The sequence below is a fragment of the Danio aesculapii genome, chromosome 15 (assembly GCF_903798145.1).
Source record: "Danio aesculapii chromosome 15, fDanAes4.1, whole genome shotgun sequence".
NCBI lineage: Eukaryota > Metazoa > Chordata > Actinopteri > Cypriniformes > Danionidae > Danio > Danio aesculapii.
In genome coordinates, this window is record NC_079449.1 from 27,717,561 (window position 1) to 27,728,720 (window position 11,160).

General features: G+C 36.9%; 1 protein-coding gene across 1 annotated transcript in view; it reads right to left on the reverse strand.

Annotated features, from left to right (window-relative positions):
* ulk2 (unc-51 like autophagy activating kinase 2) overlaps window positions 1–7,909 on the reverse strand; it is a 52,432-nt gene extending 44,523 nt beyond the window's left edge. The window contains exons 1-3 of the mRNA XM_056473190.1: window positions 6,872–7,909; window positions 3,328–3,420; window positions 1,733–1,774 (exon numbers count right to left, since the gene is read on the reverse strand). Coding sequence (XP_056329165.1) covers window positions 1,733–1,774; window positions 3,328–3,420; window positions 6,872–6,961 — 225 coding nt within the window. The 5' untranslated portion in view covers window positions 6,962–7,909. The remainder of the gene's footprint in view (window positions 1–1,732; window positions 1,775–3,327; window positions 3,421–6,871) is intronic.
* Between the last annotated feature and the right edge of the window lie 3,251 nt (window positions 7,910–11,160).

An 11,160-nucleotide genomic window follows, 5' to 3' on the forward strand; every position in this document is an offset into this window, starting at 1 on the left:
GCACTTCCAGTCTTAACCCAGTATTACGAAACACCTTTAGACTCTCGCATTCATACACTCACACTAATACACTATGGCCAGTTTAGCTAACGTAATCATAGCACGTGTCTTTTGGACCCACACAAACAAAGGGAGAACATGCAAACTCAAGACAGAAATGTCAACTGGCCCAGTCAGGATTTGAACCAGCGACCTTCTTGCTGTGAGGTGACAGTGCTAACCACTGAGCCACTGTGCCGCCAAAGAAAAATATTTTTAAACAAATATAAAATGTTTTATTTTTTATTTTCATTCAGATGCTGATGTTTCATTTTGATTTATTTGGATGAAGCAGTATGTCTCCAAATAAATAAATAAGTTTGTCACTAATGTTATACTATATATCTGCATGTTTCCCTGGCAGAAGAACAGCTGGTGTCATGGAAAGACTTGAACCTTCCAGTGTAAAATAAGTTCCATCTCCGTCAGACTGACCATGTGATTTTGCAAACAGTAGTTAGCAAGCAGCACATCTCAGCATTACACCAATGTATTTATGGTCATCCAACTGAACGAGCGACACAGCATGTGAGTCTCCAAAAGCAGCTGATAAACACCTACAGTACGTCACAACTGACAGCTACTTCTCCATTTTAGCACAGGGTGGAAAAAAGCACACATCGGGCCAAGTGGGACAGAGTTTGGCACAAACAGTCCCAGCCAAGATAAAACGCCATCATTTCTAACACCAACTAGTCCACCAATGGGAGATAAAAAAAAAGTGTATCTTGAAGTAAAATCTATCTCAGAAAGATGAATGTAAAAGTCTTGTAGCGTACAGACCTCTCTGCCCTTGCAGCAGAGATATGTTACACATCAAATCCCTCTTCTTTTCGAGTGTCTTCAAAAATGCTGCACAAATTCAGCACAAAAGCTAGTCGAGAAAAGTATAAAGGATGAAGGGTCTGAGGGCCCCCATCAGCACTGCAGGTCTGTGTCGGCTGGGAGTGTTATATAAGCGCAGGAAGACGCACGCTGTGTGGGAAGAGCAGGATATTTAACATCTCTCCTCTCTATACTGGGAAGCACTGCATGTCAAAGGTGTATAGGTGACTAAATCATAACAGCCATAATTAAACCCACTGCTTTTCAGCTTGATTCTGCTGTAGACGTCAATGTCCTGTCAGAACAGTGCCTGCTCTGTTGGCTGAGGGTTTGGACCAATGAATCGTCGCTTAAACAGCCCACACCATTCCAGAAGAGGCAAACCCTCCCCCCCTATATGAGACTGCTAGTGGGATGCAGAAAGGAGGAAGGCTGGGTATTGATGGATGAATTAGCTCGCTAACAAAACTAGCTGACTTCTGACATTTTCAGCATTGTGTGCAGCTTCAAGCCCTAAGGATGCTGAGAAAGAATCGTACTTTCTTCCTGAGCAGTGACATTATTGTTAATGCGCCCATGTGGTGTATTTCAGCAGTAATATATATGCAATTACAATTAACTTGCGCTCCAGTGGCTTTAGAGAATAATGTGTGTGGCATTCTCTCACATGCAAGAGGTTTTGAGCAATGTACAGAAAGGCTTAGTTTCGGGCAGGACATGTGATTTGGTGGATGGTGGTGTTATATAAGAACTGGGCCAGTCCCGTAGGCCCTCGCAGCTCTTATTAGTGGATAGTAGCACAGCACTTAGCGCTCTAGGCAAATCAAATTCAGAGATCAGTGTAAAACATGAATAAAAGTGCCCTTACCTGGACATCATAGAGCGCCACAATGTTTTCATGCTGTAGTTCCTATAAACAAAGCGTAAACACTATCTATAAACACTGAAGCACTGTAAAAAAAAAGACACCTAATATACATATATATGATTTTCAATGTTTTTTAATGTCTCTTCTGCTCACCAAGGTTGCATCTAAAATATTGATCAAAACTCAGTACAATAATAGGACTATGAAATATCATACATCTTAAAATACCTGATAAGTATTTATTCCTGCTGATTTTTTAGCATCATTAAAATCTTCAATGTCACTTCATGAATAATTTATTAATATGTTGATTTGCTGCTCAAGAAAAATTTCTTATTTTTATCAATGGCGAAAAGGGTTAAGCTTTTTGAATGTTTGCGAATTACATTTCTTTCAGTACAAAAGAGTTATTTTTAAATCTATATCTTAAATAATTATAATAATAATAATTCCTTACATTTATATAGCGCTTTTCTGGACACTCAAAGCGCTTTACACGTTGGGGGGAATCTCCTCATCCACCTCCAGTGTGCAACATCCACCTGGATGATGCAATGGCAGCCATATTGCGCCATATCTTACACAACACACCAGCTGATTGGTGGAGAGGAGACAAAGTGGTGAAGCCAATTATGATATGGGGATGGTTAGGAGGCCATGATGGACAATAGCCAGTGGGCAAATTTGGCCAGGATGCCGGGATTAAACCCCTACTCTTTTTGAAGGACATCCTGGGATTTTTAACAACCACAGAGAGTCGAGACCTCAGTTTACCATCTCATCCGAAGTAGTATATATCATCGCATACTATTCATTTAGGTAATACATTTGAATTTACTTCATGACTGTTAGTAAAGTATATTCTATGTAGTACAGTATGAATATTATTAGTGTGAATAGAATTCAGGCATACTACGTCTGCTTTTTTCATGATAACTTGACCTACTCGCATCAGTTGCGTCACTTCACTACCATTTATAACATGTCTTGCATAGCATCATGGAATACGAAAGTATTCATTGGATGTAAACTTCATAATCTTGCCAGAGGTATTAGGTCATCTGGGTAACTTCTCTTATAAGAGTCGTTTTTTGAATACCATGAATTTGGAGATAAAATTCAGCTCACATACTGATTTTCACATGTGATTATGCGATTTCAGGTGCACTGAATGTTTCGCATTCTGTCCATTTATCAGGAAATCAAACAATAAATGTTGTTTTGACACCAGTGCTCTTTTTCGAAGGACATCCTGGTATTTTTAACAACAACAGAGGGCCTCGGTTTAACGTCTCATCTGATTGACGGCATTCACTGAGCAGTATAGACTGAGAGTCCCACTCAATATACTGGGGCGTTAGGACCCACACAAACCACAGGTTGAGCGCCCCCTGCTGGTCTCACTAACACCACTTCCGGCAACAGCCTAGCTTTCCCATGTGGTGTCCCATATCGACCAGGCGCAGTCCTGCTTAGCTTCAGTGGGTGACCATGTGAGGGTTGCAGAGAGCTTTATGTCTTTACTGTAGCATTTGATCAGTTTAATGTCTCCTTGCTTAAAATAATCAAACAAATCAAAATAAATAATGACTTACCTTTAAAATTTTTATTTCTTTGCCAAGCAGAATCTGGGATTTGGAGAGATTCTTTTTGTTAATGCTTTTGATGGCGACCTCCCAATCAGTCTTCTGAAAAATATCACAGAGAGAGAGAGAGAAATTATAAACAGGCTGAATGGTGTTTTATCTGTTTTTAATGTGCCAAACTGTTCCTTTGAATCCTGTGAAAATTTGGAGCACTACACTGCAAAAAATGCTCTTCTTACTTAGATTTTCTGTCTTGTTTTTAAGTCCAAATATCTAAAAAGTCTTATATTAAGACGTATTTTCTAGGTAAGCAAAACATAATGTCTTGTTTTCAGATATAATATGCCAAATGATCTGCCAATGGGGTAAGAAAAATAATTATGTCAAAAGGAAAAACAAGATTATTTTTCTTACCCCATTGGCAGATTGTTTTGCTTGTTTTAAGGAAAAACTAACTTAATATTGGCATATAATTTCTTAAAACCAGACATTGGGTTTTGCTTGTCAAGAAAATTCTTCTTGATTTAAGAATTTGTAGATATTTGGACTAGAAACAAGACAAAAAATCTAAGTGAGAAGCATTTTTTTTGCAGTGTAGAGTTTACATTTCTGACCTAGTACTGTGTAGGAGTCTTTTGTTGAAGTCACTAACATTTGCTTCAAAAGGTCTTTCTTTTCGCCATGCTATTTCTGAACTTGTGGACTGGTACCACATAAAGCTGATAGTATAATTGGGATTTTAGCCTTTGGCAGAGGCACTCTTGTGTGTGGGAGTCCATTGAGCTGCACACTATCTTAAAGGAACTGTGTCCCCAACGCAGAGTCCAAATCCATGAATAGAACAATGCTTTTCATGTAAATGTAGGTTAATAGGAGATGTTCCTGCAGCACCCAGTGCCATAGCCAAGCGCTGGCAGCATGCAAGAGTGGCTGCGTTCATCTCGCCTCGATGAAAGCAGATTCGGCCAAGCGTGGTAAAGGCAACCCAGAGAAAACGCTGTTGGCTTTTATACTGACCCCATTCAGTAGATTAGCACTTAAAGTCCCTGCTTTTAATATCACATCTCATCAAGGAATGAGAGGATGAAATGCTGAACTTGAAAAGAAATGAGAGAAATGTCCTATATATCTTGTGTTAGCAGAATCTTCTAATGCGTCAATCAGGGATCATAAGCATGTGTGATGATACTGTACAGTATATACATAACATGTTTGTAGGATGAAACTAAAATTGATCTCACTGGTAGTATTGAGTCAGCTGCTTTGGATGAGGCAGGTGATCATAAATATGCATCAGATTACTCCTGCTATAAATAGTCACGGTTTGATGACTGCATACTGTGCATACAGTTGAGCACTTCCACACACAGAGATAGCCATTATATTGATCGGCAGATGCATCCTTGACCATTTCAGTATGTGTCTTTGAGTATGTTTACATGGACATGAACAATCCGATTATAATACAATTAAAACAATACTCTGATTACGAGTCTACCATGTAAACAGCGATTTTTAATTACCTTTATCTGACTAAAGTCATAATAGAACTAAACAAATCGAATTAAGACATGTGGAGTATGCCGATTTTTAGTCACAATATTGAAGTGCAGTACAGACATGTAAACATCGCAATCAAACTATTACCGTTGTGTAGAATTTTCGCCGCATTTTGCAGCAGGATATTTCATACACACACATGGCTGTTTGACACTATTCTCTGCACCTATAAAGTTAGTGAAGGACCACAGACATCGTGACATGTACAGGTTTTTTTCCCATACGGCTTGTGGTATCAAATTCTATTAAAAAAACACTCTTTCAGCATGAATGAAAGTGAAATGAAACTGCAGTTAAAATTAAAAACACCTGAAATTATATGAAAATCCGATGGAAATGTGGATAGTGTGGCGACGCACTGACATTAATCCAATTATTCAATTCAATTCAATTCACCTTTATTTGTATAGCGCTTTTACAATGTAGATTGTGTCAAAACAGCTTCTCATAAAAGGTCATAGTAAATTGGAACAGTGTAGTTCAGTTTGTAGTGTTTAAGTTCAGTTCAGTTTAGTTCAGTTCAGTGCGGTTTAATAATCACTACTGAGAGTCCAAACACTGAAGAGCAAATCCAACGATGCACAGCTCTACAGATCCTGAACCATGCAAGCCAGTGGCGACAGCGGAGAGGGAATTATGTGCTATAACATGTAAAATAGGATTGTGAAAGGAACATTCAGAAAGCAACTCATGTAAACATCTTAATCATACTATTGTCTTATTCAAGGCAAATAATTTGATTACTGATGTCCATGTAAACATAGTCACTGTAAGCAATTTGATCTGATTAGATTTAAACAAAACTGGGAGAGCTTTTCTCCCCAAATCAGTCATTTGAATCCTTATTTTCTTGTCATCTAGTAGTGCTGTTATGATAAAAAGAGTGCATATTTTCTGTTTTTGTTCAGTCATTTTTTTGTTTTTTGTATTTGTATTATTATTTAATTTTTTTGCTTTTCCACAATGATTTGAAACTTGCAATGTTTTTGGCATGGTCATGTGAACATTAGAAAAAATATATACATTAATATATTGCGTGTAAATATAGTCACACTTTTGTTGTTTGCAGCCAGAAAGGTCTGCATTGAAAATTCATTGGAAATTTATTTCAACCAGCAGAAATATTGGGTGTTGTGCACAAAAAAAACTTACTGAAAATTTTTTTACCTTTGATTAAAAACACATTTTCTTTAGATTTATGGCTTTGATTGTCATGCAGATTTAGAGTTTCAAATATATTGTACAGTGATTATTCCATATTAAAATTTTAAAACAGTATTTTGTGCAATTTGCATACAAATAAACTTTTTCAATCTGTTGTCCAACACATTCTAGATTTATGACAGCTGAAGTTGGACATAGATTTGAGATCTATGCAAGAAAACGTGTAATAAATGGCTTATAACTACTGCATAAATATAATTTAGTGGAATAAAGTCCCATTAAAAAGATTATCAAATTCAGTATATTCATTTCATTGCAATATAACAGTCATATCTGGTGATGGTTTATAAACATTGGATGCAATACAGTATATAGTAATAAACATATAATGTTAAAACAGTTACAGTTCTAATGCAAAAACTGCATTAGATTTTAAAATCAGTCAATGTGTTTTGAGTATGCAAGTCAATATAAAAATAAAGCACAAAAATAAGAGCAAAATGTGCGTCCCTCCGCCCAAAGTAGACCGGTCAGTCGTGTTGACGTCAGACGGCTTATTCACGCAGGCTGTTTTATGAATGAATGACTCCAGCAGTATGTGACCTATTCAAGCACACGTTACATAAAAACAGCTCACGGATTATAATCACTGCGATGAGTACGACATCTCACTCAAGACGTGCAAAAAACGCCATGCAGAAATGACACACATCTATATCCATCTCTATTAAATTGCATTTCATCAATGTAATAAATGTCATTTATACGCATGGGGATGCAACGAGCATGGCCCAGCTTTGCTGTGAATATAAGACGAGTGCTTATTTACCTTTTTATGCCTTCCCTTGAAGACGACCGCAAAGGCTCCGTGTCCGATGAGGTCTTTACGGCTGTATTCAAAATCTCCCACCGTCTCCATGTTTTTTGGCAGGTGTCCGGTGATGATACACAACAGCTTGTGATGGAGAGGCTGCTATAGGGACAAGGTCCTCAAACTCTCTTTAATCTTGACGACTGTATGTTCAAGAACACTGTCATCCCCAAATTATGAATGCTAGAGACTATATAGTGCACTTGAGAGGTTATTTATAACCGTCTGACTGAAAATTAAGAATCAAAACAAAGCTAAGTGTGAAGTTTAAGTTACTAACGTTAGCTAGATGCGCATAACTATTTTCGTTGTCGCTCTCTGACCCCAGTTAACAAGGCATTTCGCAAAATAGCTTGATGAAATAGCTATTAATCCAACCCAGATGTATAGTTTCCGAGCTACATGTTGTCAGTTCAGTTTAAAAGGAAAGAAAGAGGTTGCAAACGCCCTCACTCTCGTGCTGTAACAGTGCCTCGTTAAGTCAATAACTGCGCGGCGGGTCACTGAGTTACCCATCGCGAGCTGGCTACAATGACAGCCAGCGACAATACAGCAATGCTTATAATGACAACACAGCAGGCAACGTTAAATCTCAATAAATACTATCTAGAAGTGCTCCGACATCTATTTTACATACAGTCAAAACGCGTCGCCAAAATTCTAGCAGGTTAGTTTACAAAACAAGCAATCCAGCACCGTTCCCCGATGCGTTTAATGTAATAGTCATCTGTCCTTCTGCAAAAATAAGATAATCTCCTTCAAACCCATATGAGTGCTGGGTAACAATACACCATTTCTTCAGATCACCCGTCTGTCCTGCTTTCGATATCGTGGGACAATGCAGGAAAACATCAGTGCTTCACTTTAGAGAAAAGCGTAAAAAAGACGTTAAAACACGATCCGTTATGTCAACGGAGTTATTCGTCTATCTTCTGTTCATTCGGAGAAAATTTTGATCTTGATCGCACAGTTGCTGCATTACAATGACAGAAGAGCTCTCCTCTCGCAGGAGAACGAGACCATCATATCGTGTTCCTCCGCGCACATTAGTGCGACGCCCTCCGCCACGAAAGGTAGTTCCCAGGCTTGGAAAACAAAGCCTGACTGAGGGCTGCAAGAAATCCGAGTATCCACGTGAGAAGAACATCTCTAGGACGTACATGCGAAATGTGTACGTTAAAAGTCAGTATATAGTTTTAAAGAATAGACTTAATAAAGACTGTAGTTGAATATGATAAAAGCAATACAATAAATAAAAAAATAAAAACAATACATGCACCTTAAATGTTCATAATTCTCAACAAATATACAAAGTGATGATAATTATACAATGCTAGACTATAGTGCTAATTTATGTTTAACAGTACAAAAACATATCTGGCAGGTCATAGTGCTCCCCCTGTCGGCGACTGTTGTTACGAACATTGAAAAACAAGTTGTTTACAATCGCTGACAACGAAGAGCATCCTCTGCTGGTAAAACACCCACTACAACAAAAAGAAGAGGTGTGTATTTGTGTGCATAAAAATCTAAACATTTATACATGCTTAAAACATGAAAATATAAATGTAAATGTGGTATAAAAAATTATTTCGTTTTCCCTTGAATTAAGTTCTTACCCCATTGACATTTTTGCATTGTTTAGCATCAACATTCTTTTTTTATTCATATTTCAGGTTACAACACTCTAAAAAGGGCAGTTATTTAACCCCAAATGTTAAAATATTGACAAGCGCAGTTGCTGGGTTGAAGTTTGGTCTGCAATTTGTTTTTTGGATTAAATATTTGGGTTTGAAATATCTTACTGTCTTACTACAAACATTATTTTGTGTCTCAAGTTAATGCAGGGATCTTAATTCTAACATTATTAGATATTGGGGGGGGGGGTAGACATTATTCAAAAGGGTTAAATGGTTTTGAAAATATCTTCATGCTTGAAATCAGAAATAACTGCATTGCAAAAAAAAGTATTAATAAAACAGCAGATACACTGCACCAAAAACAAAAATTAAAGCTCAGATTTGAAACACTACTTGTTTAGATTTATTGGCTTTAATTGTTTAACAGTTTTAGAGTACATATTTTATTTAGGGTGACACAGTGGCTCAGTGGTTAGCACTTTCATCTCACAGACAGAAGGTCGCTGGTTCAAGTGCCGGCTGGGCCAGTTGGCATTTCTGTGTGGAGTTTGCATGTTCTCCCTGTGTTCATGTGGCTTTCCTTTCGTTTTCCCTATGCACAGTCCAAAGACTTGAAGACATGCGCCATAGGTGAATTGAATAAACTGAACTGGCCGTAGTGTATGAGTGTGAATGAGAGTCTATGGATGTTTCCCAGTACTGGCTTGCAGCTGTGTAAATCATATGCCGGATAAGTTAGTGTTTCATTTCACTGTGTCGACCCCTGATTAATAAAAGGACAAAGCTGAAGGAAAATGAATGAATGAATGTATTTTTTTTAATTGAAAATAATATTTTGTACACTTTTCATAAGTTGTTAACAGGTTATAAATGGATTATAACTACTGAATGGAAGAATATAACTTACTATAAGACAATCATCAAATTACAAAACATTACATATAGAGAATATGTACACTCATTCTAATTCAATAGATAATAACCATAATCAGGGGTGGAAAGATTACTGAAAAATCATACTCAAGTTAAAGTATCATTACTTGCCCGAAAATGTAGTGCAAGTAGAGTAAACGTATCTGTTGCATATAAATATAGACCTTTTAACGCTACTTGTGAGTATTAAGAGAAGTGAGTATTACACTGTAAAAGCTGATGCATTTACATGTAATTTATGCATATGTGTGTGTGAACATAACATTCTGTAGTGCATTTAGTTGCTGGTTAAAGACATTTTGGTCATCATGCAGTAAGCATTTGTCATCTTCTTATCAGTAAACAGTCTCTGGGGTCAATGCGTGTAAAGATTTTGGACATCTTCTTGGACACTTTTAATGCTTCCAAGCAGTTTGCTGCATTTATATATCACAATCACCCATGTCTTGAGATAGTTCATTATGATGCGATTTACTTTCGATTTGATTGGGCAAGAATCACAGAACTGATTAATCTAATTCCCATAGACAGGAAAAAATAAAGAAGTGACTGAACGTTGAAGGAAAGTAGTGAGGTAAAAGTATCGATACAGCACTAAAAATGTACTCAAGGACTCAACTACTCGGCAAATTACAATTCCTGAGGATAAACTACTGAATTACAGTCATTTGAGTGTTTGTAATTTGTTACTTTACATCGTTGGCCATAATTAATATTTTTTATACTGGGCAACAAGACAAAAATACTGAGCATGAAATGAATGTTTGCATTGCATTATCCGCCATGCATTACAAGTTTTGACTGCAAATTTTGATTGATGAACAATGGTGTGAAACATGTTTTAATACACTGCTGTAATCACTAAAACATCACATGCTGAGTGAACACGTCTCAACATGCATTTCATATGCAACTTGTCCATATGAAGGGCCACGTGAGGTATCAAACTAAAAGATTTATGGGCTGAGGCTGCAGACAGAGAGGAGAGACGAGACCTTCTCCAGTGTCACACTTGGGTCACATTTAGGCCCAGCCCACAAGAACAGCTTTTCAAAACCACAGTTTTTTTACTGGACAGTTTGGCCCTTCTTTCATTCACAAACACAGTATCAGGTCACTGAAAACCAAAACTTTATTAAGTTAATTTATCTGACTATTAGACACAGTAATTAAAACTAATACAATGAAAATAAAATAACAGATGTTAATTGAAAAAGTTAAATTAAAAATATATTACAATTTAATTAAAATGTTATTACTCTATAGACATATTCACAAAAATAACAGTGAAAGAAATTACATTTGAAATAAAAACTAACTTTAACAATTAATAAAAAGTACAATAGTTATTCAATGAGAATAAATAACTGCTATTAAATGCAATAAAATGTATTATTATTATTATTATTATTATTATTATTATTATTATTATTATTATTATTATTATTATTATTATTATTATTATTGATACGGGGTCGCTACAGCGGAATGACGAACCGCCAACTTATCCAGCACATTTTACGCAGCAGATGCCCTTCCAGCCACAACCCATCTCTGGGAAACATCTACACACACGCATTCACCTGTACCACCCAATTCACCTGTACCACATGTCTTTGGACTGTGGGCGAAACCGGAGCACCCGGAGGAAACCCACACAAATGCAGGGAGAAC